The 26,814-nt window shown below is 38.8% G+C and overlaps 2 protein-coding genes across 3 annotated transcripts in view; one reads left to right on the top strand and one right to left on the bottom strand.

Annotated features, from left to right (window-relative positions):
• Nucleotides 1-8,348: 8,348 nt before the first annotated feature.
• NDUFB1 (NADH:ubiquinone oxidoreductase subunit B1) lies at nt 8,349-14,948 on the bottom strand. Of its 2 annotated transcripts, XM_045561946.1 has the most exons (4): nt 14,651-14,712; nt 12,913-12,955; nt 9,682-9,826; nt 8,349-8,461 (listed from the first exon to the last, which is right to left on the bottom strand). In XM_045561946.1, exons 3-4 carry the CDS (start codon nt 9,819-9,821, stop codon nt 8,425-8,427), a joined length of 177 nt encoding a protein of 58 aa, XP_045417902.1. In that variant the 5' UTR covers nt 9,822-9,826; nt 12,913-12,955; nt 14,651-14,712; the 3' UTR covers nt 8,349-8,424. The 2 variants fall into 2 exon arrangements, with proteins under 2 accessions (XP_045417902.1, XP_045417893.1); XM_045561937.1 differs by lacking the exon at nt 12,913-12,955 and having other exon boundaries at nt 14,651-14,948.
• A 16-nt stretch (nt 14,949-14,964) lies between these two features.
• The window catches only part of CPSF2 (cleavage and polyadenylation specific factor 2), a 28,220-nt gene continuing 16,370 nt past the window's right edge, over nt 14,965-26,814 (top strand). Inside the window, exons 1-6 of the mRNA XM_045561926.1 lie at nt 14,965-15,137; nt 18,333-18,388; nt 22,740-22,921; nt 24,417-24,576; nt 24,707-24,812; nt 25,813-25,942. Coding sequence (XP_045417882.1) covers nt 22,773-22,921; nt 24,417-24,576; nt 24,707-24,812; nt 25,813-25,942 — 545 coding nt within the window. The 5' untranslated portion in view covers nt 14,965-15,137; nt 18,333-18,388; nt 22,740-22,772. The remainder of the gene's footprint in view (nt 15,138-18,332; nt 18,389-22,739; nt 22,922-24,416; nt 24,577-24,706; nt 24,813-25,812; nt 25,943-26,814) is intronic.

Raw genomic sequence — 26,814 nt, 5'->3', positions numbered from 1 at the left:
CCTCCTCTTCCTCCGCCGCTGAAATCCTCGGTAAGAAAAAGGCGTCATTGCATTCCCCCAAAACCTAGCACTTGTGTAAAAATGATAGTTAATATTTATATGTTTTACTATGGGCTAGGCAGCCCTGTAAGTGCTTTGCATATAGTAACGAATTTAATACAGCAACCTTTGACGTAGGTTTTATTATTCCTATCATACGCATGAGGCACAGAGAAGTTAAGAACAGCACAATGCTTAACATTAGATAGTAAGTTGTCTTGCCGAGATTCAAATCCAGGCCGCTTGTTACTAGTGTAGGTGTTCTGTCCCTAAAGATCAAGTATCAGCTGGGGAAGTGAATGTCCAGTAAAGTGGGAGGGAGGGGAGGTAGTAAGGATCAGATGAGGCTTAAAGAGAAGGGTAGGTGCAGATCTTGCACCTTAAAATCAGATTAAGATGTACTTTATAAAGGCAGTGGGGAGCTATATAAAGATTTTAAAAGAAGAGACATGGTCAGATTTGCATTTTAGAAAGCTCACTCTAGCTGTGGAGGAGACCATTTTGAGAGAGAATTAGTAAGCAGAGAGACTCAACAGAACTTGGCGAGGGATTTGGGAATGAGGGAGACAGAAGTGGTAGGGATGACTCCTGGGTTTCTGACCTAGGCAGCCACTGTGACAGGAGCCATATTCACTGGGATCAAAAACACTGGAGGAGGAACAAGGTCTTGGGAAGAGAAGACAACACAGAGTTTACATTTTGGAGATAGTGAATTTGAAATACCTGTGAGACATTTAGGTAATTATGGTGAGTACTGGTTGGATATCGGCTCTGGGGTTCAGGAGGCTGGTTTGAGCTGTAGAATGGGGAGTTCTTGGCATCAAGAGGTAACTAAAACCACAAGAATGAATAAAATAATCTGAGGGAAAAGAGAGAGATTGAGGATCCAGAGCTTAGCCCTGATGGGAGAGGAGCAATAGCCAAGGAGGAGGGAGGAAAAGCAGGAGAGCTTAGTATTGTGGAAGCCCTGGGGAGGCAGGGTTTCAAGGAGCAATCAGTGTCAGTTGCTGCTAAGAAGTCAGCAACATAAGGATTTATAAGAGTCCATGCAATGGTGGTGTTAAGGAGACCAGTTCAGAGAAGCAGAAGGGGCAATGAGAGGCAGGAGAATAGAGACTACCAATGAGGCCTGGGTGGATTCAATTGCCATTTATCAACATCTCTGTGTACACAGTTCCCAGTTCTGTATTGGGGAAAGTCCATGCTTTTAAGGGAAATAAATCATAGTCTCACGAAGTGGAAAAAATTGCAAACCACTTTTTCTTTTCTTTCTGGTTTTTTTTTTTTTTTTTGAGACAGAGTCTCGTTCTGTCACCCTGGCTAGAGTACAGTGGCATCATCATAGCTCACTGCAACCTCAAACTCCTGGGCTCAAGCCATCCTCCTGCCTCAGCCTCCTGAGTAGCAGGAATTACAGGAGCATGCCACCATGCCTGGCTAATTTTTAAAAATTTTTTAGTAGAGACGGGGGTCTCACTCTTGCTCAGGCTGGTCTCAAACTCCTGACCTCAAGTGGTTCTCCCACACATGGTTGGCCTCCCAGAGTGCTTGGATTACAGGTGTGAGCCACTGTGCCCGGCCAAACCACTTTTTGTCCTTTTTTTTCAGTTGTAGTTGATGTCTTTTGAATGAATTACTAAAGCCAGGTGTCTTAGTCCATTTGGGGTGCCATAACAAAATACCCTGGACTGGGTAATGTATAAACAGAAGTTTGTTTCTCACAGTTCTGGAGGCTTGGAAGTCCAAGATCAGGGCTCCAGCAGATTTAGTGGCTGGTGAGGGCCTTCCTTATAGATGGCACCTACTTTGTGTCCTCACCTGATGGTAGGGGGAAAAGGAGCAAATGATTTGCCCCAGGCCTCTGATAAGGGGACTAATCCCATTCACCTCCCAAAGGCCCTACCTCTTAATACCAACACATTGGGATTATATTGATTATATTTCAACATATGAATTTTGCATGGAGACAAACATTCAAACCATAATACCAAGTATCTGGGAATCATTTTTATTCCTTTCCCACAATTCTTCCACCTCACTCCTTAGTCCAACCAGTCCTCAAATGCTGTGTATCCACTCCTAACTCTCTCCTCTGTCTTCAGTGCTACTACTTAGTTCACACCCTCTTGGTGTCTGGTGTAGTCCAGTCCAAGAGTCTCTAAATTGGTCTTTTGATTCCACTCTCAGTATGTCCAATTCACAGTGCTGTCAGTGATCTTTCAGAAATGCAAATCTCCCCAGTTTTTCTTTCATTTAATGAATAGAGTGTTACTCTGTATCAGGCACTGGGACTGTGACCATCAAAAAGACAGTCTCACCTTCATGAAACTTATACTGAGAGATTCTTAAATAAGTATACAAACCCTCTTTCTTTAAAAATTCTTTAGTGGCTTCCCGTTGCTGTCTTTTTTTTTTTTTTTTTTTTTTGAGACAGAGGCTCGCTTTGTTGCCTGGGCTAGAGTGAGTGCCGTGGCATCAGCCTAGCTCACAGCAACCTCAAACTCCTGTGCATAAGCGATCCTACTGCCTCAGCCTCCTGAGTAGAGTAGCTGGGACTACAGGAATGCACCACCATGCCTGGCTAATTTTTTTTTTTATATATTTTTAGTTGGCCAGATAATTTCTTTCTATTTTTAGCAGAGACGGGATCTGGCTCTTGCTCAGGCTGGTCTCAAACTCCTGACCTCGAGCGATCCACTCGCCTTGGCCTCCCAGAGTGCTAGGATTACAGGTGTGAGCCACCGCGCCCAGCCCTCATTGCTGTTTTAAACAGCTGTTATGATCTGGGCCAAACCCCTGTCCTGATTTTTCTCCCCAAATTCCCTCTACACCAGTTACTCCAGACTCTAGTCACACCACCTTCTTCCTTTGACTTCTGGAAAGTTCATTGAGGAAAAGTCCTTTGTGCTAACATTATACCTTGTACATGCCTATATTAAAGCACCGATTACACCATACTGGAATTATTACTTTATATACTAAATTTTCAGCTTTTGAGGGTCAGAAGAGTCTTATTCTTTAGGTCAAGGATTGGTACAAAACAGTGCATAAATGCATGAATTCTTTTTAATTGATTGGCACGAAAAAGTATAACAATAATTCAGTAGAAAAAAATTACTGAGCTTATTGGGAAAAGTTCCTGGAGACAGAATAGACCAAATAAATGCACTTCCAGTAGGCTTTCTATGTCACTTTGGGCAACTCAGCTTTAATCTACTTCACTGAAATTTTATGTTAACAAATGAGATTGCACAACGATACTTCCATCTTATTGAACAGTATACCTTTTAAATTCAAACTGGAATTAACTTTGTTACCTAAAACCAAGTGGTTTAATAGAATTTTAAATGTTTGGCATTTTAAAATTTATAATGTGTGTTAATTTAAGCATCCTGAGTTCTGACAAGAATTAGTGATAACTAGGGATTATTGTTTCATTGTAATATTACTTCAGCTAAATTCAACCTTACCTAAAACAAATTCACAAAATTTGGTTTTCAAAAAGAGGTAGTTGGACTTGACAAAATATATTTATTTATTTATTTTTTAGAGACAGAGTCTCACTATGTTGCCCTGGCTGGAGTGCAGTGGCCATTCACAGGCATGAACACAGCGCACTATAGCCTCAAACTCCTGGGCTCAAGCGATCCTCCTGTCTGATGCCTCCTGAGTAGCTGGGACTGTAGGCGGGTGCCACTGTGCCTGGCTGGAAATATATTTAATCAAGAGAGAATCTAATTTACTTACACAGATCTTGGCATTAGCAATTTATATTTCATAAGAAATGTACACAATAATAGGGAGACCAAAGATTTAGGGGTATTAGTACTGGCAATAAAGTATATATGCTCAAAACAAAGCAAACAAAAAGAAATACAACCTAGTGTTATTGATCAGTGCTATTTTTGTCCTTTCTAAAAATATTGTGCTCCTAATACTTATTTTCAAGTATTATTCATCAGTACTCTTTCATATATTAAGGTAAAGGAACATTTTTTAGAGATATTTATTTCTCTGGTGGTGTTTTTAGAATCCTCCCAGTAACCAGTGCCTGAAAAGGTTTACACATATATATATTATATATGTAAATATATAATATATATATTTAGTTTTTACAGTTTTATTTATAACCATTATACTACACCTGTACAATTTTAAAGTATACTATTAGGTCATGAAATATGCAATGTCTGATTTCAAATCAAAGTGTAGTTTATTATATCTCAAACAAGAAGCAGTACAATTTATCAAAGTGTGCGCCTAAACTATCAACACTGTTTTTCCATCTTCATGGTAGCTTGTTTAGGCCAGCAGTGAAGAAGCCTGGAGAGTGAGTGGCTATGAAATCATAAAAGGTGTTTTCCAGAGCTTGTCAAGAACTGAATATTTTTCCTTGCAAGAAGTGGTCCAAAGCCTGGAGGAAGTAACAGTCAGTTGGTGCAAGGTCTGGTGAATACAGAGGATGACAGTTTCCAAGTCCAGCTTCTGTAGTTTGAGCAGCATTGTTTGTGCAACATGTGGTCAAGTGTTGTCTTATAAGGATTGGCCTGTCTCTGTTGACCAATCTCGGCTGCTTCATTGCAAGCATCCTCATCATTTCATCCAACTGGTTGTAGTAGACATCTGCTGTAATTGATTGACCATTTCATGAAGCTGTAGCAGATAATACCAGCACTGGACCACCAAACACACACTATTAGCTTTTTTGTTGTTGTTTTTTAATTTCAGAGTATTATGGGGATACAAACATTTTGGTTACATAAATTGTTTTTGTACAGTTTAAGTCAAAGTTATAAGGGTGGCCATCACCCAAATAGTGTGCCTTGTACCCATTAGGTGTGAATTTACTCATCCCCTCCTGCCCCTTCCTACCTGCTTGATTTCTAATAAGTTTTATTTCCATATGTGTACATAAGTATTATTCAGTTAGTTCCAATTTAATGGTCAGTACATGTGGTGTTTGTTTTTCCACTCCTGTAATACTTCACTTAGAAGAATGGTCTCCAGTTCCATCCAGGTTAATACAAGAGGTATTAGTTCACCATTTTTTATGGCTGAGTAGTACTCCATGGTATACATATACCACATTTTATTAATCCACTCATGTATTAATGGGCACTTGGGTTGTTTCCACATCTTTGCAATTGTGAATTGTGCTGCTATAAACATTTAGGTGCAGGTCAGACACCATTAGCTTTTTCTGAAGAATATTTGGTTTTGGACTGTGTTTCAGCACTTCATCTTTATCTAACCATTGTGCCGAATGCTTGAGATTGTCAAGAAGAATCCATTTTTCATCACAAGTAACAATATGGTGTAGAAATGGTTTGCTTTTATGTCGTGACAACAAAGAAAGGGAGGCTTTGAGATGATTTCTCTGCTGATGCTCATTTAATTCATGTGGAACACATCTATCCAGCTCTTTACGTTGCAGATTTGTTTTAAATAGTTCAATATTATTGGAATAGTAATGTGAAAACTTGCTGCTAATTCTGCTGTAGATTGAGATGGATTCGCTTCCATTACAGCTTTCAGCTCATCATTATCCACCTTGATCTGAGGTTGCCCATGTGGCTTATTTTGAAGATTAACATCACCAGAATGGAACTTCTCAAACCATTAACATACTGTGCATTCATTAGCCACATCCTTCCCACACACTTCATTGATGTTTTGAACTGTCTTTGCTGTATTGGTTCCATGAAAGAACTCATATTAAAAATAACATGAATTTTTGACTTATCCATGGTTTCACAAAAATTGCTCTAAAAATTTTTTTTGACAGATAATCACAAGCCAAAACATGCGTTCAAAAGACCGAGGATGTACCTTCACAATAAAAATAAAATAACTGTCAAAATAAAATGTCAAGAGATAGCAAAGTATCAAATTTAGTACTTAAGGAAATGGGACATTTCATACTTAATAACCTATATATATATATATATATATATATATATATATATATATATATATATATTTTTTTTTTTTTTTTAACTACAATGAGATCACCTCATACCTGTTAGGATGCTTATTATCAAGTAAACAGTCAAAAAATTAAAAATAGAACTATCACATGATTTAGCAATTCCACTTCTGGGTATTTATCCAAAAGAATTGAAATCAGGATCTCAAAGTGTATGAACCCCCACATTCATTGTACCATTTGTTCTTAACAATAGCCAAGATGTGGAAATAACCTAAATGTCCATCGATGGATGAATGGATAAAGAAAATGTGCATACACACACACACACACACACACACTGAAATATTATTCAGTCTTAGAAAAGGAAATCCTGCAATATGCAACAACATGGATGAACTTTGAAGACATTATGATAAGTGAAATGAGCCAGTCACAGAAGGACAAATACTGCATGATTCCATGCAGAATTCTATGAGGTATCTATTAATAAAATAGACAAACTCTTAGAATCAGAGTAAAATGGTGGTTACCAGGGGCTGAGGGAAGGAAAGAGAATGAGAAATTGCTAATCAATAGGCATAAAGTTTCAAATATGCAAGATCTAGAGATCTGTTGTACAACATTGTGCCTATAGTTAATAGTACTGGATTGTACCTTTCAAATTTTGTTGATAGTAGATTTCATGTTATTTTCTTACAATAAAATTTAAAAAAAAAAAGAGCCAATAAGGCTGATCCCTGCCTTTTTGGGGTTTAAAGTTTATGAAGAATAAAGAAATAGGGGGGAGGGGGGAGTATACAATTTGATAAATCTTGACATACTTATTAATACAGATAACAGATGATACACATATACACCTGGGAAACCATCACCACAATCAAGAAAATGAACAGCTGGGCATGGTGGCTCACACCTGTAATCCTAGCACTCCAGGAGGCCAAGGTGGGAGGATCACTTGAAGTCAGGAATTCAAGACCAGGCTGAGCAAAAGCAAGACCCCATCTCTACTAAAAATAGAAGAAATTAGCTGGACAACTAAAAAGAGAGAAAATTAGCCTGTCATGGTGGTACATGCCTGTAGTGCCCACTACTCTGGAGGCTGAGGCAGGAGCATTGCTTGAGCCTAGGAGTTTGAGGTTGCTGTGAACTAGGCTGACGCCACAGCACTCTAGCCCAGGCAACAGAGCAAGACTCTGTCTCAAAAAAAAAAAAGAAAAAAGAAAATGAACTATTATACCCAAGTTCCCTTGTGCCCCTTTATAATTCTTTCCTCCAACACCTTTCTGGACCCCTGATTTCCCAGGCAACCACTGTTACTACAGTTTGCAGTTTACATTTTATATTTATATAAATGGAATCATATAGTGTGTGTTCTTTTTGGGTCTGGCTTCTTTCATTCAGCACAATTTGAAATTCATCCATGTTATGTATCAATAAATTATTCCTTTTTTTTTTTTTTTGAGACAGGGTCTCACTCTGTCACCCAGGCTGGAGTACAGTGTCATGATCTAGCTCACTGTAACCTCAAACTCCTGGCCTCAAGTGATGTTCCTGCCTTGGCTTCCCAAAGTACTGGGATTACAGGCAAGAGCCACCATGGATGGCTGATCATTCCATTCCTTTTATTGCTGCGTAGTATTCCATGATATGGATTCAACACAATTTATCCATTCATTTTTTGATGGACATTTGTTATCTCTAGTTTTTGGCTGTTACTGTGCTATAAACATTCATGTAAGCCTTTGTGTGGACATATGCTTTCATTTCTCTTTGGTAAAATACCTCAGACTGGGATGGCTAGGTCAGGTAGTAGTTGTATGTTTAATTTAAAACTGTTAAATTTATTTCCAAAGTGATACAACCATTGGTGGCAACTTTTTACATTTCTGCCAGCAGTGTGTGAGTTCCAGTTGCTCTACATCCTTGCCAACAGCTGACAAGATCAGTCTTTTTAATTTTAATCATTCTGATAGATATGTAGTAGTATCTCATTGTGCTGGTAATTTGCATTTTCCTAATAACTACTAATGTTGAGCATCTTTTCATTTGGTTTGCCATCCTCAAATCTTTTTTGGTAAAGTGTCTGTTAAAATCTTTTACCCATTTAAAAATTAGGTTGTTTGTCTTATTACTAAGCTGTAAGGATTCTTTACATATTCTAGATATAAGTTCTTTGCTACATATGTTTTAGAAATATTTTCTCCCAGTCTGTGGTTGCACGTTCATTTCCTTAATGTTTTTTGAAGAGAAAAAGTTTTAAATGTTGGTAAAGTACAATTTACTGATTTTTTAAAATAGTTCACCTGGCTCTAATAATTATTTTTTAAGCTAAATATACTTGTTACTTGAAAGATTACCTTAGTATAAAAAAGAATCGCTCTTCAAATTCTTAATAAACATGTTTTTATTTCTCTAATAACTTTTAAAATGTGAACATTCTGCAATTCAGCCAGTTTTTACTTCCAGGTAACTTCTTCATTGGGTCTCAATTCCCTGTGTGGAAAGAAAAAAGGAAGAAACAGAAAAAGTGTAAATAACTTTGATGAAGTGATAAAAGGGGAAGTCAAAAGAATATGAATTCAATATTTTATTTGTTATTTTTTACAATCAAAATTTGTGCAGATCAATGTTTTATATTCTATTAAATAGACCCATTAAGAAATTTTACATTCATCATATTCATTCCATTCTTTCATGATTTTAAACTTTTAGCAAATCTTCATTTTTCTAGATTAAAGAACTGCAATTTCAACTAGATAGGAGGAATAAGTTCTAGTGTTCTACACCACTGTAGGATGACCATTATTATATTACAGTTCAAATAGCAAGGAGGAGGGTGTTGAATGTTCCTAACACAAGAAATGATAATGTTGGAGATGATGGATATGCTGATTACCCTGACCTGATCAGTATACATTATAGGTATCAAAACATCACTGTGTACCCTGTACCCAATTATTATGTGTCAACTAAAAGAAAATACAAAAAGAAATGTAATTTCTTAGTTTATATGAAAGCTGTTATCTACTCAATGAGTTCATTTAATATTTTCTAGACCCCTTCCAGCTCATTCTTTCTTGACATCCCTGACTTGTGAACCACCTCTACATACTGATTATGGATGCCTGCTCAATTCTCTTACCCCTTCAGCTTCCTCCAACACAGCTCTATACCCGCAGGCAGATATTTTGCCTTGCTAACTATAACTCTGTTGCCAGAGGAGCCATCTCTGGGACACGATGAGACCAGGCAGCTGCCAGCTGCTATCATTCAGCCACTAGGTCTAAAGCTCTCAGGTAGTGTTGCTGAGAACACAGTACTGAGCCACTATTGTTCCTATTTATCACAGGTACATCATAGCTGAAGATAGTACATGATAATCTATATGAAAGCTGTATGTAGCATAGGCTTCGGTCAGCTGGTTTAAAAGTTTGCTTCTATATTAAAATGCACTCTGAATTTTAAAAAATGAGACTTTCAAACATCTGAAATAGCCTGTTCATAAACTGAAGACTGTTTCCATTCCAAAGGTAATCATAACAGTTTTATCCAAGGATTAAATAACAAACAAGACTATAAAATAGTATCACTTGAATCTAAGTCCTCAGGGGAAAAGTTATCCCTTCTGTTTATTTTTTGGCACATAGGATATATTAAAAAGAATATTCCCAAAAGCTGGCCTGTTGCTGGTTTAAAAAATTGCACAAACTGACCTTCTATATAACATACTCTTGTTCCGGAAGGCAGTTAGCTTTTCATCATTCTTTCTGTCTAGATAGCATCCAATGACAAATCCCATAGGGACAAGTACATGAACCCAGTGGTCACGCACAATCTGAATGAAGTTCACCATGATTGCTGGAAAAAAAAAAAAAAGATTATGAGAAATATAATTGAAATAAAATGTTTCAAATCTTTTAAATTGCATTTGAAACAAGAAGATAGCCATGGATGTAAGACGTTAAAAGCAAAACAAGCCTCTTTAAATTTGCCTGGCATTAGAATATAGTATAGTACTTAAAATCTAATTGGTGAAGATTATACAGGTGAGAATGATTAGTATAAAGATTATACTGTGCTAAAGTCTATTTATTAATTTTATTTCTAGCTTCACCAGTGGTCTGATATGATATAGAACAGAGAAATGGACAGAGTATTAAAAATTCTAGCTGCAAAAGCTGATTCTTTTTTTTTAGGCAGCAACAGAAGCTATGAAAAGAGATTATACTTTATATACTTTTTTTTTTCTTTTTTTGAGACAGGGTCTTGCTCTATTTCCCAGGCTAGAGTACAGTGGCATCACCATAGGTCACTGCAACCTCACATTCCTGGGCTTAAGAGATCCTCCTGCCTCAGCCTCCCGTGTAGCTGGGACTACAGGCATGGCCAGCACACCTAGATAATTTTTTAACTTTTTGTAGAGATGGGGGGGTCTCACTGTGTTGCCCAGGCTGGTCTCAAACTCATGGCCTCAAGTGATCCTCCCACCTCAGGTTCACGCAGGCCTTTAAAGCTGATTGTTTTCACCTTCTTTGTATTGATTTAGAACTTTTACATGTGCAAAATATTTTTAGAACCTCTCTCAGTGCCAAAAAAAACTTAATAACACTACTTTGCCAGAAGTGGAATTCTTTAGGTAAAGCTCTAATTACTGAAAACTAATTTTTGAAAGAAAAGGAAAAGATATAAGAGAAACAAAAAATAACCATATTCAATAATGTCACAGGAGACCTTAATTACCAATTAAATAACTCTACAAAAGATAATGGGAGAAGGGAATTTACTTTTATAGAATGACTACTAGGTATTAAGGCCATCATATATTTCTATATATAACGTGAAATAACTATTATTATCCCCATTTTACAGGTAAGAAAACAGCTTAACCCAAATAGCAATTAAACACAGAGCTGGAATTCAAATTCAGGTTTGCTCCAAAGCTCTGGCTCCCTTCATCACACTGTCTCTCTATGAGATCCCTCCCTGAACCAGTATTTATGGTGTTTAAGGGATTTTAAGTTCTAAGAGTTTCCAAAAGGCAGAAGAGGAGGACTAGAATTACAGGTTAAGTATCCCTTATCCAAAATGCTTGGGACCAGAAATTTTTCAGATTCTGCAACATCTGTATATGCATAATGAACTATCTTGGGGATGGGACCCAAGTCTAAACACGAAGTTCATTTACGTTTCATATACACCTTAGCCTGAAGGTAATTTTATACCCGTCAATGAAGTTAGATGTGGGATTTTCCACACGTCTGTGCTCAAAAAGTTTTGGTTTTGGAGTATTTCAGATTTCAAATTTTCATATTAGGGATGGGATGCTGAACTTGTAGATTTTATCATGCGGAAAATAACAATTTTGCACTAATTCAATAAAAACATAGTTGAATTGCCAATTTTCTGTAAAAAGTTGTACATACAGATAAAATCATAATACACCTGTGTGCACATGAATCTAATGAATGCATCATATACACTGGCTGAGAAGATATGACAACATCCTAGAAAGAGAATCAATACATTACTGCCAACAAAAGTTCTTAGCAATAAGCCATACTAGGATCATGTAGACTGAATTCCTGCCACTCCTTCTGACAGTAGTTCACATGCTTACACAATTCTAATTCTTTATTTCTGAAACTTTAAACACCCACTATCCACTGGGTTAGGAAATGTCCATGAAATTTAAAGTCAAACAATACAGACACTGTGTTTCATAAAGTGTAATACTGCACACAGCAGGTTCCAGTGTGAACATCACTGATCTAGAAAATTATAAGTAAACGAGATATTTAAATATATAATTTACAACTCAGTTATCAGTTAGTTTCAGATTTTAGTCTATTGCCTACAGCTGGAGTTCTCAAACTTGACTGTACATCAAAATCACCTGGGGAACCTTTTTCAAAACAGGGACTCCTGGGCCTTACCTCCAGGGTGAGGCTGGAAAAATCTGTAGTTGAAAGAACTCTTCCCGCTGATTTTGAAGCAAATAGCTCTTGGGCGTAAAAATGTAAGTGTGACCAATTTTACTTTATTTCCTAGAAGATGGTGTCTTCGTTAAGTAATATTATTTGCATTTAGATCTTTAAGTACTTTTTGTGATACTGAGCGCCCGCCAAGTTAGTTGCTTACTTGCTTTATAAATTTGAGCCAGATAAGTACAGGGATAACAATGAGCACTTTAAATAAGATAATGTAACTTTGAAAGCACTAAACTGCAAAATACTAGACAGTATGTCTGTGTTCATGTGACCTTCTGTGTTCAAGTTCAGCAAACTCAGGGGTCTTCTATTCTGCCACCTGTCTTTAGTAGGCTCCTCAAATTTCTTGAGAGAGAGAGGTCAATTCTACCCTTAGCACAGTTGACTGTTAACACACCGTTTTTGTATTTAATCACTGACAAAAAAGTACTTGCGGATTCCCAGCCCAAGACTGTCTTAAACAAGCCCATGGGCACCTGTGGGCTATAAGCCATTACTGATGGCATTCGTTCAACAGGGCAAGAAGCTAAGGAATAGGTTCAGAGTAGAAGAGATGAGACGAGCCCCTGTGAGGCTTGCTGCATACAGGATCTTACAGAGACTCCAGAAGTAAAGAAATGGGGCTGACAGATAAAAGGATTCTGTACAGTTGGAATACAGAGTTGGACTCAACTACCATGGATGAACTGTGATTCCATCCCTAAGAGGTAAATGATAAATCTTAGTCCTAGAGGCATTTCATACTACAAATGTACAACCTGTATTTAATGGTCTTTGGGACAGTGCACTCAAAATAATTTGTCCTATATGTTTTACTGCGAGTGGACGACCAGGAAGGATTAAGATTTATGGACATAAGAAGGGAACTAGAATGATTAGCTAGGGAATGGATAAAGGGGCAAGGCGGGGGGTAGACTAGCTCTTGGTCATGGGCCCAAGACGCTAAGAGAGCTTTACCTGATAGGCAAATGGTAGTGAGGCAGGCTCCGTTGAGGCAAGCCTAGGTTTTGGATAAAAGAATGTTAGGACAAGAAAAGGACAAACTGCTTTAGGGGGTGATATCCACATAGGTACCCACGCGGGCTCCGTACATATTATTAGTGTCCTCTTTATATGAAGACCTTAAGAAAAATTTTGCTTTTACTTCAGAACCAGGAGTAGCTATGGTATTCCTTACAAACAAATTGGGTTTTGTCTTATAAACTCAAGTACCCAATCATGTATCCTTCAATACCAAAATGATTCAAATTTTTTTTGCCTATCTCTAGCAAGAGCAGAATCTCAATGTCAGGCACAGTTCTTACCGCTTTTCATAATCACCAATTCATATAATCCTCACAATAATACTATATATGTATCAGCTAATATGTCCACAATGCAACAGGCATATTATTTTCAGATGAGGAAATCCAGGGACAATCGTGGCAAAGTAATTCACCGAAGGTCACAGATGCAGTTAAGTGGCAGAGCTGCAAGTAGAACCCAGGCAGTCTGCTGGCTCCTCAGTCCAAGCTCTTTTTTAAATTTTTTTATTTTTAGAGAGAGGGTTTCGCTGTCACCCAGGCTGGAGTGCAGTGGCTGTAATCATAGGTCACTGCCGCCTTGAACTCCTGGGCTCAAAGAGATTCTCCTGCCTTGGCCTCTCTAGCAGGTTGGGACTACACAGGAGTGCCACTACACCTGACTAATTGTTTTTATTTTTTATTTTGTAAAGACGGGGTGGGAGAAGGGCGTCTGGCTATGTGGCCCAGGCTGGTTTCAACTCCTGATGCTCTCGCCTAGACCCCCCTGGAATTACGTGTATGCTGGGACTAGGCGAGAGCCACCGTACCCCCCAGGTCCAAGCTCTTTACCTGTGCTTTACTGTCTCTCATAATAAATATAGAGCTAAACCCTTATATTGACTCCATTTTTTATAATTTTTAATTTTTTATCTTATTCTTCCTACTATTACTTTTTCTTTAATCCCATGCTCCTGCCCCTTAACTACTAAAAAGAAAATGGTATCTGTTGTGTATCTCATTTTTGTAAGTCACTCCAAAATCTCGCTGGAAATATGTAGATTCCAATTGTTCCCCACAGTACTTTATTTGCATTGCTCAAAAAGTGTCGTCTTAACCTAGGAAATAGGTGCTGGATGCATGAAAGACTCGAATTCCTTGAGGTGTGGAACTCTTTGAAGTCTCAGTGATGACATACACCCTTGAAACAAGCACAAATTTAAGTATTACATTTTTAAAAAGCAAAAGGGTGTAAGTGCATGTTTGGGGGAATGGTCGGCTCAAAAAAGTCTTGAGATTTCTGAAGAGGGTGAGGTTAGCGAGGAGACAACGCTGAGACTTGGACAAATGTGAGATGGGGGCAGAGAAGCAGCCCCTTCGCTGCTGCAGGCTGAGATCCCGGCCGGTCTCCTCTCCAGTCCGGCTGGGAGCGGTCACTGGGTCTTCTCTAAAGACGTTTTCCAGTTATGACAGCCTCAGAGTACCCTCTGCCCGGCAGGAAACGGGAACCCAGTTGTCTATCCAGAGAAAACCCCATTTGCCTTTCTTTTTCCCGTCACCTCCGCTCAGAAGCCCCGGGGGAGGCTCAGACCACCCTTCCACGTACACACCCCACCAAGGCCTTTCCTGTAACCCTCCCCGCTTCCACAACCGCGATCGGCGGCGCCGCGGCCACCCTGGGTCCCCAGACCCACCTGCGACCCCGATGTCAACAACGACCCGGCGACCAAGGGCAGCAAGGAGCTCAGCCACCAGCGCCAGCGGAAACTGCGACCTCGGGACCCGCCATTCGCCGCGCCCGCACGGAAAAGAGGGGTGGCGCCGGCAAATCATACTTCTCCTTCCTTACAATATTTGATTCTTCTCATGTTTTTAGCTTCAAAAAATTATGAGTAATTTTTGAATAAAACGTCGGTCCCAAGTGACGACAACTGTGGGCGTAGGCGCCGTAGCTCTCCTGCAGCTTCGTCCCCGGCGCCCCCACCGGAAATGGTATCAGCCCCGGTCTTCCCCGCCCCGGCGCCTCGCCTCCAGCTTCAAGATGGCGGCCGCCAGTGAGGGGTCCTGCCGGCCGATCGTCAGGAGTGCCGCTGAGTGAACATCAGCTTTTCTCCCTCCTGAACCTGGATTCGACTAGGGGTTGGGAAGGGCAGTGGACGGCCTTGGGGGAGGCCTGACGAGGCAAGTGGGGCGGGAGAAGGAGTGAGCCTGTGGATGGGGGAGGGGGCGTCCGCGGCCCTGAGGGAGAGCCGGGCCTCCCCTGCCGACGTGCTCCCGCGGTTTTGGGTGCGACTGTCCTGGTCGTTCCTGGCAGAAGTGCTCGGCGAGGGAAAGAGAAGTGACTTCTCCGTGCGTCTAAAACTCCCGCTGTTTTGTGGCAGTCCGTTGGGTTCGCCCCATGCTCCCCTCCGCCCTCTCGCTCTCCTGCCGCTGGAGGAGTTAATCCGGCTCCAGCTTTGGCTCCTTCGCCTCGTGGCTGCGGCGTTCTCGGCCTGGCCGCTCGGGGGCTCGGGTTGAGAGACCACGAGGCTACTCAACAACGGGCACAAAGTAGGCGTCTTTTAGTTCATCGACTCCAAATACCTTGCGGACGGTGTGCCACGCTTTGTTAAAATCGCCTTGGCGCTCTGCCCCCTCCCGCCATCGCCCTGGAGCGCTTTCGTTATCACTGCGATTTCCCAAGACTTCATTCTTTTTGACTTAGTACTGTTTTACATGCTCTTTAGAAAGCAATGGGTCATACTGGCTCTAACACCGGAGTTAAGTCTGGCCTCCTGTGACCAGGTGAACCTGAACTATCATTTATGCCCATCCCCAATTTTTGATTTTTTTCGCGCCTTTGACCCTGTTATGAAACTACTACTCCTGCCCTCCCACCCCCAAGAGACTTCCCACTCCGTGAGCTCCAGGGCTACCCAGACTGCTTCATTTTCCCTTGGATTTTGCATAGTTCCCCTTAGTTGTCATCAGTATGCAGGATCTTTACTGAGAGAGCAAGTAACTGTAGTAGATATCTGAGATAAAGCAGTGTAGTTAGTATCTGTCAAAATCAATGCCCAGAAGGAACTTATGGTATGAGGAGGGTTCATCCCTTCCTTCACTGTCTATTTATATCGCCTTGAGCACTGTGCTTGGTATTGGAGATAACAAAGATGATTACTTCCTCTCCTCTACACATTCATCATCCATTCCACAAATATTCTTTGTGCCCCCTTTGTAACACAAAAATAACCAACTTTGCCTGGGGGGCAACAAAAAAGCTTCATAAGGGTGTAGATATTTGAGTTGAGTCACGAAGGATCAAAAGAAGTTGATTCCTGGATGCAGTACAGGGATACAGAGCTTTAAGAAACATACTTAGGGAGAGTGGGAAAATAAATGTGCTTGAACATTATTTAATGATTGGTGAAGCAAGAGGTATGTTGAGATCACCTTGCGAAGGATCTTGATTTTCCACCTAAGGAGTTTAGATTTTCAGTAGTTAGCAGGAAGCCAGTGGTTGTTTCATGCATGGAGGGGCGTGAGGATATTTGCTTTTTAGGATGGTCTCTGACAGCTGTATGGAGGATCAACTGGGAACAGGAAAACTAGATGAAAGGAAATTGGCAGTCCTTCAGGTAAGGCAGTGAGTGCCTCTATTGAGGTAGGACAGTAAAGTGTGTCAGAGAGATATTAAGTAAATATCAAATAGCATTCAACTGGTGGCTGCCAATTTGGTAAGAGGGTGACTTCAGTTTTTAGTCGGGAAGATTAAATGGGTGGCGGTACCATTAAAATCTTTTCTGAGACATGTACATAAAAATAGAATGGTGCCAACCTGCACTTTAGGACTGGCAGAATACAATGCCCAGCAGTCTGAAGCATTGATTTTAGAGTCTAGACCTGTGCTATTACAGTAGCCACTAGCCACATGTAGCTATTGAGCACTTGAAATGTGGTTAGTTCTAATTGAGATGTGCTGTAAATATAAAGTATACGCTGGATTTTTGAAGACTTAGTGTGAAAAACAGAATGTAAAATATCTCATTTTTAATAATGATTATATTTTAAAATGATATTTTTGATAGATTGGGTTAAATAAAATATATTAAAACTAATTTCACCTGTTTTTTGCTTTTCAATGTGGCTTTGAAAAAATTTGAAGCTATAATATGTTTGTGGCATGTGATATATTTCTGTTGAGAGAGCTGTTCTAGTTTAGACTAATGATAGAATTTGTAAGGAGGCAGAATATGAGCTTGGGCCTTGGGACATTGAGCAGTGATGTCAGGGTTGCTTCCTGGAGACCTTCACTGCCAGTTAAGGCATTCAGTTTTTTGTTTATTTCTCGAAGACTTTGAAGATTTCTGAGCAAGGGATAATGTGTGTGAGGGTGCTTCTAAAGATTGATCGGGCAGCAGTATTTAGGTTGAGATGAAGGGAGGAAAGGCTGGAGGCAGAGAAACTGAGAAACCCAAATGTAAGGTAATGAGGCCCCGCGTTAAAGTACTGGCAGTAGGAATAGAAAGGAAATGTTACATGTGCAAGGCCTTCTGAGGGAAGAATGATCCGGAGTTGGTAATGGACTGTCCCAGAAGAAGTAAAGGGAAGAAATCAGCATGAAGTTTCAAGCCTTGGTTACTTAGATAACAACTAATGAATTGATGTCACAGCTTTATAAAATATATTTGAGGCTAAAGATATTTAGTCCCCAAATAGAACCAGCAAAGTTGAGGGGAGAAAGTGGTCTGCCAAATCCCTCTCTCTTTATCGCCCTGCTTTATCTCCTAGTCCAATCAATCACACACGCGGGGGCTTTTCCTAAAATACAGAATTACCTGTATCATGCCACTCTCTACTTGGTAATGAATCTTAAAATGTTTCTCTGTTACCTGTAGGACTAGGTCCAGAGTTTCCAAAGCCCTTAATTGTTTGGCCCCGTTTATGTTCATTACGTCTTTTCTTTCATCTTTTGCTTATATGAAAGTATGCCAGGCTAGTGTTTTCACTGGTACAATATAAGTTTGTGTTTTGTGCTTTTGCTCATGTTGTTCCTTTATTTTGAATACCTTTTCTCTGTTTCTACCCAGGTCTTTACAATCCTTAATGAATAATCTTAGATCCCACCTCTTCTGTGATTCTCAATAACATAAGCTAATGTCAATTTTTAAAATCCTGTTTCCTAAACTGCATAGTTGAGCCCCGATTATAGCCAGTTTTGTTCATTATTATTTTTATATCTTTTATTATTTCATTCCTATATTTTATGTAAGCTTAAGCTTTCTAAAGTTAAGACATGAAATTTTTTTTAACGGGCTGTATGTTCTACGTCATAATTATAAACAGAACTAAACCATTGTACCACATTCATGAGGTTCTTATTTGTTTATCTTTTAGATTTATAAAGAACTCTGAATTCATGGTGTTTCATCATATATACGACTGAGATATCAGTAAGTAATGAATGTATAACAAAGATACAGCTTTATTATGAGCAATTATAGTAAAACTGTCTTTTCATCTGTTGAAATCTTGGCCTGCCTGCAAAAAAGTTTTAACATGAACTCATTCAGTTCTAACTGCAAGATACTTTGTATTTTCACTTCATAATCTAAATGTAGAAAGTGGGAATTAAGGAAGCTTTGAATAGAAAAAGAGTTTCTCTTAGGCCATTAATGTAATTGTGGCACAGGAAGCTTTTTGCAGGGAGAATTTCCTATGTCCTTTCCAGATTGTATTTATAAACATTTTGTCAAGTAGATAATTAGTCTTTGTACTTCTTATACCTCAGATAAGAACATGATTAAGTCAGTGTATATTGAATTTTAACTTATCAACATTTATCGAACAACCGCTATGTGCAGGGCTTGTGCTAATGTTCTGAGGATACAAAAATGGATTAAGCCTAGTCCTGCACTCAGAGCTCTTCCAAGCAAGGGGAAATACATGTAGATAGATAGCTGTTAATGGTGTGCTAAGGGGCACTAAGCTCCTTTAATACTAGCCATGCCTTATTCAAGAAACACTTATTGACCACCATGATGTGTTAGGCTTTGGAATGTAACTGTGATCAAAATATGCTAGGTCTTTACCTTCTTGGAGTCCGCAGTCTTGTGTGGAGGTAAGGAGGAGAAAAGGGGACAGCCAAAGGAAGTACGTAAATAGCAATTATAGACAGCACTGGATATTTTGAAGAAAATAGAATGATGTCATAGAAGATTACTGCAATGGAGAAGGACTTTAGGGTGGTCAGAGAATATCTCTGAGAGAATAAATTGGAGGCAGGGTAAATATGCAAACTAGTTAGAGATCTTGGTAACAGTGGAGATAGAAGGAAAGTTGAGAAACAGTGGGTTGGTACCAAACCATGTCACTGGAAGTTCTTTTATAAAAGTCATTGATAAACCTCTATACAGTTTAAGCTAATGGACATTTCTCTGACTTCTCAGATTTGGTAGTGTGAATGGGAGGTGAGGAAGTAGAGACACATTTGTAGAAAAATATTCTGAGAAATTTTTTTGTGCAAGGGAAACATAGAAATGATGCAGTGGTTGTAGGGTTAAGAGAAGGTTCTTGGGCCAGGCGCGGTGGCTCACGCCTGTAATTTAGCACTTGGGGAGGCCAAGGCTGGAGGGTTGCTTGAGGTCAGGAGTTTGAGAACAGGAGTTTGAGAACAGCCTGAGCAAGAGCGAGACCCCATCTCTACTAAAAATAGAAAAAATTAGCTAGGCGTGGTGGCATGCACCTGTAGTCCCAGCTACTTGGGAGGCTGAGGCAGGAGGGTCACTTGAGCCCAGAAGTTTGAGGTTGCTGTGAGCTAGGCTGATGCCACAGCATTGTAGCCCAGATGACAGAGCAAGACTCTGTCTCAAAAAAAAAAAAAAAAAAGAGGGTTCTTATAAGTTGGGAAATTCTAGAGTATCTCTGTGTGCTCATGGGAATGGTGCGTCAGTGATACATGGATGCAGGGGAAAGAGGGAATGACTGAAGAAGTTAAGTCTTTTTAGAAGGTAGAGAATGGGATCAACACCATACACAGGGATTGGCCTTGGATGGAAACAGGGCTCTTTATTCCATATAATAGGAGGCACAACAGTGTACATGCAGATAGGTTAATAGATGTAGTATCTGGAAAATGAGGAATTACTGTCTAGTTTGATTTTCTGACTGAAGAATGAGGTGAGATTATCAGCTGAGAGTAGGGTGGAGGATGGGGTGGGTGATGCCAGAGCAGAAGAGTTGTGACATACTGGTCTCAGAGATTGAGAGTCAACCTAAGAAAAGTAGGATTGACACGTCTTTGTGTCCCTTTGAGATCTTTGACCATGAATTTAAAGAGCGAATAGCACAATTGTGTGATTTTGGTTTTTTATCTGGCAACATTCAGCTGTTGGGATAGACAGAGTGAATGATTAATAAGAGTTGGGGGGTTTGCCAGGCTAATACAGAGAAGGACTAGAGGAACAAGATATATGAGTGTTTGCCAGAAAATCACGATGGATCATGGATGGAAGGCAGGGACCTGAGTGGAGACAAGAGGGGGTGATGGACAGTAAAAACGTGGTCAGTGGGTTGGAGACACTGATGAGGCCAAAGGATTCTTGCAGTAGCAATGCCAGAGTAAGTAAGATAGTAGTGATAGAGTGGGGTGCTTGAAGGTGGAATTTTGAAAGTGGTGCAGGTGTACTGGTAGTGATAATGTCTAGAAGGTCTAGGGTGTAACCGTGGTGGGGGGTGGCTGAAGTAAAATGAAGGTTATTGGAGTTGAGGGAGTCAAGGGACTGAGAGGTCAACACTGAAGTTATTGAGAGGAAGACCGGGTCGGGAGCTTAAGTCCTCAGTGAACGAGGACAGGTTAATGGATGCCACAGTGAGGAGGAAATGTGGAAGTGTGATAGTGAACTGCTGGGTGGCATGAGCTTTAATGGGCCTGGGGTATTTGAAAGAGGAAGAAGACATGGTGTGGAAACTGCATTGAGGAGCAAGGAACACATACTTCCTGCTTTTGAGGTATACAGGGTACAAGAGACTTAAAAACAAAAAACAAAACCCCGAGAACCTTCAAAGGCTGCAGGAGAAATAGTATCATTACGGAACAGCCAGGTATGGGTGAAGACAAGCAGGTGAAGAGAATTTGCAGAGAAGTGGTTGAAGTTACCAGTGAGTATAATTGTAGTTCCAGAGAGCATACTGAGGATTTGGGAGGGAGAAGAGGCAGGGATTGGGTATAACTAGGAGATGTATATATCAGTGATAATTGATAACCTAGGAGTCTTGGATTTCGGGCTGTAACCCAGGTAAACAAGCATGGGAGATGTGGTGGGATTAGCCTCCTGTCAGCCTCTTTTGAAAGGTGGACAGTTTACCTTATTGATGACCTTGGGTAGATGATGAGAGATCATCAGGTAATTTGGTGGCCTCTCCTACCTGCATAGTTAGCCAGAAAAGGCTAATTTATTGTAAGGAGCTAAAATCTGAAATATTTCTGTGGAGTTGAACTTTGTTAATGAATATTTTTATAACATTTGTTTAGTAGCATACAATTCTAGGTCCTAAGTCCCAATAGATGTGTTCATGTTATATTTTTCTTGAAATACATGTAGTAGGCATCTCAACATACATTTCATCAGCTATATGTTGAGCACCTACTGTGTGTCAGGTTCTGTTTTAGGAATTACAGACATAAGATACCATCTCTATTTTTCATTCACTCACATCCCAGTTCAAGGGTTCTTCACATTAAGCCCCCTGAAAAGTGTGTGAACCTCTATGTGTATATGTGCTTTTGGGGGTTTTGTTGTTGTTTTTGTTTTTTGGTGTTTTGAGAACTGGGAGAGAGATGGGAGGGTCCGTAGCTTTTTATCAGATTCTCAAGGGGCTCTGTTTTTTTAAAGACCACTGATCTAACAGAGAAAGATAGGCAAACTAATCATTGTAATGCAGTGTAATCAGTGCCATCATAGAGCAAGATAACGGAAAAACAAATTCACTTTGAAGGGTGACTTCATTAATTCAGTGAACATTTATTTCAAATGGATGTCATAGTCTCTGTTCTAGGTAATTTATACATTATTTGAAATACTCGGCTGGGCGCGGTGGCTCACGCCTGTAATCCTAGCCCTCTGGGAGGCCGAGGCGGGTGGATCGCTCGAGGTCAGGAGTTCGAGACCAGCCTGAGCGAGACCCCGTCTCTACTAAAAATAGAAATAAAAATTATCTGGACAACTAAAAATATATATAGAAAAAATTAGCCGGGCATGGTGGCACATGCTTGTAGTCCCAGCTACTCAGGAGGCTGAGGCAGTGGGATCGCTTAAGCCCAGGAGTTTGAAGTTTCTGTGAGCTAGGCTGATGCCACGGCACTCACTCTAGCCTGGGCAACAAAGTGAGACTCTGTCTCAAAAAAAAAAAAAAAAAAAAAGAAATACTCCAACATCCTTTTTACATATATAATAATATTAATGTTCTATATACTGGGATACATAGGTGAGGAAAGGTTAATTAACTTGCCCCAAATCTCATAGGAGTAGATTCAAATCTGGGTCTGTTTTATTACAAAGTCCACTACTTTTCATTACACCCTACTGGGGAGTCATGAAGGACTCATTGTATAATAAACAAGAGAATGTAAGATTATGTTTGTATTTTTTAACTTGGCAATGGTAGGAGTGGATCATTAAAATGTTTGCTTTTCCATGTTTATGGAATTTCTATGCATTTAAAATTTGAAATAATTTTAATTTGTTTATTATATATGTTAAACTGTGCTTTTATGTTTAATTATGCTTTCATTTCTTTTTAAAGAACCTTTTAGTTTATTACTACCGGACCAAAAAAATGACATCTATTATCAAATTGACCACCCTCTCTGGGGTCCAAGAAGAATCTGCTCTTTGCTATCTTCTCCAAGTTGATGAGTTTAGATTTTTATTGGACTGTGGCTGGGATGAGCATTTTTCTATGGATATTATAGATTCCCTGAGGAAGTAAGTTACATTTCTTATTTATAGTCTTTTATTAAGTCAACTTCTCTTTTCTACGGTGTAATACCATTTTGATGTTACATGGTGTTGCTTTTTTGCACTAATTTAGTTTATGCCAAAAAGCTAAATAGTGACCATTTTATCTTGTAAAGTTTTGATTGACTTATAAGCTTTGTTTCTTGAAATTCAGCAAAATCTTAAGATGTTAACTTGGCTCTAGTGGATTTCAGTAGAAATATTTGTACCCTAATTTTAGGAAAGAGCAAGAGTACATAAGAATTTGAGGAGAGGAAACAAACATCTTCCATGTGAAAGTTTGATAGTCGGTTCACATTAGCTTACTTTCTATTAATACATCTTTTGATGCTAAACATTGTGAATTTGTTCTCAGAATAATGACCATGAAATACAAAAGGATCCTAGTCTGTCCAAAAAATTCAGTTATGTTTGCAGTATTATGCTAATTATGGAAGGAAAGAGGACTTAAATATTTAAAAAACTTGAAGCCAAAAATTAAACCCAAATCATCTTGTTAATTTCTTTTGGCAATAACAACATATGCTTCCCTGATTAATTGAAGTTTTATTATAATGAATACGCTGCCAGTCACCATGCTAAAAAGCTGGTGAATATCCATAATAAATATGTGGCCATTTAAATATTCTGTCATTAGTCTGGTATGGAGGCTTGCGCCTGTAGTCCCAGCCACTTAGGAGGCTGAGGTGGGAAGATCACTTGAGCTCAGGAATTTGAGACCAGCATGGGACAACATAGCAAGACCCTGCCTTAAAAAAACAAAATTCTCTTTTTAACAATGTCTGAAATTCCATGCTGAGTTCTTGAACTTAAATTCATAGTATGCAAGATATCTATTTGAAATCAGTCACCTTATTTGTGTTTTCTCCTGGTTTTTTTTTTTTTTTTTTTTTTTTTTTAAAAAGACAGTCTCCCTCTGTCACCCTGGGTAGAGGGCAATGGCATGATCACGGCTCACTGCAACCTCAAACTCCTGGGCTCAAGCAATCCTCCTGCCTCAGCCTCCTGAGTAGGTGCAACTACAGACGTGTGCCACCACTCCTGGCCAATTTTTTCTGTTTTTGGTAGAGACGGGTCTTGCTGTTGCTCAGGCTAGTCTCAAACTCCTGACCTCAAGTGATCTTCCTGCCTCTCAAACTCCTGACCTCAAGTGATCTTCCTGCCTCGGCCTCCCAGAGTGCTAGGATTATGGATGTGAGCCACTGCACCATCTCTTCTTTTCTTTTTTAAATGTGTCTAGACACCATATATTTAGGTGTAACTTACACCATAATTTTGATATCTATGCTGAATGGAGGTAGTAATAATCGAAATTTATAGGTGTCATAATTTTAGCTGTTAGGTTTGTTCTTCTACCCCAGCATAGTCCTCAATCCAGAATTGGTGAATAATTTTGAATATCTTGTGTTTACCCTTAAAAACAAGATTTGAGAAAGTCTTCCTTTTGATTTCATTCTTCTAGACATGTTCACCAGATCGATGCAGTGCTACTGTCTCACCCTGATCCTCTCCATCTTGGTGCCCTCCCGTTTGCTGTCGGGAAGCTGGGTCTGAACTGTGCTATCTATGCAACCATTCCTGTTTACAAAATGGGACAGATGTTCATGTATGATCTTTATCAGGTAATTTAAGCAGTTAAGAAAATTCTTTTGAAGACTCCTTCAGTGATTACTTTTAACCTTTTATATGTGGTGTTTTTGTTTTTTTAATGTCTCAGCCTCTATAATCACATGAATATGTGTTTATTTTTAGTCTCGACACAATACAGAAGACTTTACACTCTTTACATTAGACGATGTGGATGCAGCCTTTGATAAAATACAGCAGCTAAAATTCTCTCAAATTGTGAATTTGAAAGGTAAAAAATGTTTCCAGTAGTAAATAGTTGGACTAATGGGATCTAACCTACTGAAAACTACTGAGGAGAATTCATAGTAAAAATTATAGGCACTGTGGCCTGAAGAATAAAAAATCAGCATATTCTACCTTGATATGGAACTCTGAACTTCCATTTTAATTTTAAAATATTTCAAACTAAAGACTAACAAAATGTTAATAGCGTAGGCCTTTTCATAGTTAACTTGGGAAAGACTTGGTTAGTTTACTGTATGTAATGAACAAAAGTTGATGTAGCCAGATTCTGCTTCTCAGAGCTTACAGTTAGATTTGAGAAGACAGAACCGCTGAGATGGGTAAATGTAAAGGTGCTATGGCAGCAGAGTAGAAAATGACTGAATTCTAGAATCAGACATTGAAAGTTTATTATTTAATTAGGTTAGGAAGGTATATATTAAATCTATATTTATCATCTGTAGAGAGAATTGTATTAGAGGTTTTCATAAAAATGAATCCTGGCATTGAAAAAATGATAGTATAATGGACTCTTGAAGATTTAGCCCAGAACTAACAAAGGTCTTAACAGTTTTGCTTGTACTTAATTTTTCTATAGGATAAATTCTTTATCATAATGAAATTTGAATTATTATTGCATCAGTTTAGAGGTTAGCAAAAATGGAAACACTTGATAATTGTGTATACAATATAAATATTAAAAATGATTAGTTTATACTAAGTAATGTAGTGTGCTAGCTTTTCAGACCAATCTCTAGCCTTCTATTTATAAGTATAAATTTCTGCAAGAATACATAATAAAATGACAAGAGTGTTTGCCTCCAGTGAGGGAATGAAGCAGCTGGGGGACAAGAGAGTGAGACTTGCATTTCACTGTATTCATTTTTACTTTTGAGTTTTGTATTATTGCATACATAGGATTACCTATTAAAATAGCTTAGAAATAAATAAACTTTCTTTAGAGTTGTAAAAGAAATCTGAATATTGTCTTTATCTTGTTGATATAGGTAAAGGACATGGCTTGTCTATCACACCTCTGCCAGCCGGTCATATGATAGGTGGAACAATATGGAAAATAGTCAAAGATGGAGAAGAAGAAATTGTTTATGCAGTTGACTTCAACCACAAGAGGGAGATGTAAGTATATCAAGACAAAAGCTAAAGGAAATGTAATTGTTATTATTTCATTCTTCAGAGGGAAAATTAGAAAGAGTTGGGTTTTTTTAACTTGAAATCATCAAATAATATTTTCAAAATTAATTATATAGTAAGGGGAAAAGTTTGGTATAAGACATAAAGAGATTTTTAAAATTTATGCTTAAGTACGTACTCTATAAAACATATCTCCCTGGATATGTTGCAAAGGAGATGAATTTTTATATACCAAGTTATATTTTATATACTCTTGACCTGCTAATTAAAGTAGCAGAACTTTGTGGGTGGGTTTTTTGTTTTGTTTTGTGAAATCAGTAGTTACCATCTAATACAGCTACCCTATAAAAAGTCAGATTCCTTTTAAAAGGGGACACAATACTAGTCATAATTTTACATACATCATTTGGTACTCAGAGCATTACTATAAAATTTTTTGGTGTTTAGTCTCGTACAGGCTTCTCTTGTTATATCTGTACATTAATTTCATAGCTGTTTTATGTTAGATTATAGTAGCTTCGAGATCTTTATATTAAGAAATACTTAAGACTAATAACTTGAATTTTACATTCTTAGAATCATAGAGTAATGAGGAAAGGATGGATATTTGAGTAAATGGTATTGGGAATTCAACCATTTTGGGGAAGAAAATCTATCTTTTTACCATATAGCAAAATAAATTTCAAATGGATTAGAATTAAATAGAATTGGTGAGTCTTATCTCTAATTTGGAAAAGACTTTGTAAGCATAAAGATAATGGGCCAAGTTACACAGGAAAAATTGATAGATTTGATTACATACAAGTTAAAAATGTCCAGAACAATAAGCTAAATTTAAAAATAAAAAACTAGGGAAA

Source organism: Lemur catta, chromosome 1 (genome assembly GCF_020740605.2).
Source record: "Lemur catta isolate mLemCat1 chromosome 1, mLemCat1.pri, whole genome shotgun sequence".
Classification (NCBI taxonomy): Eukaryota; Metazoa; Chordata; class Mammalia; order Primates; family Lemuridae; genus Lemur; species Lemur catta.
Note: the sequence above shows the minus strand (reverse complement) of the source record. Positions and strands in the feature narration are given on the sequence as shown.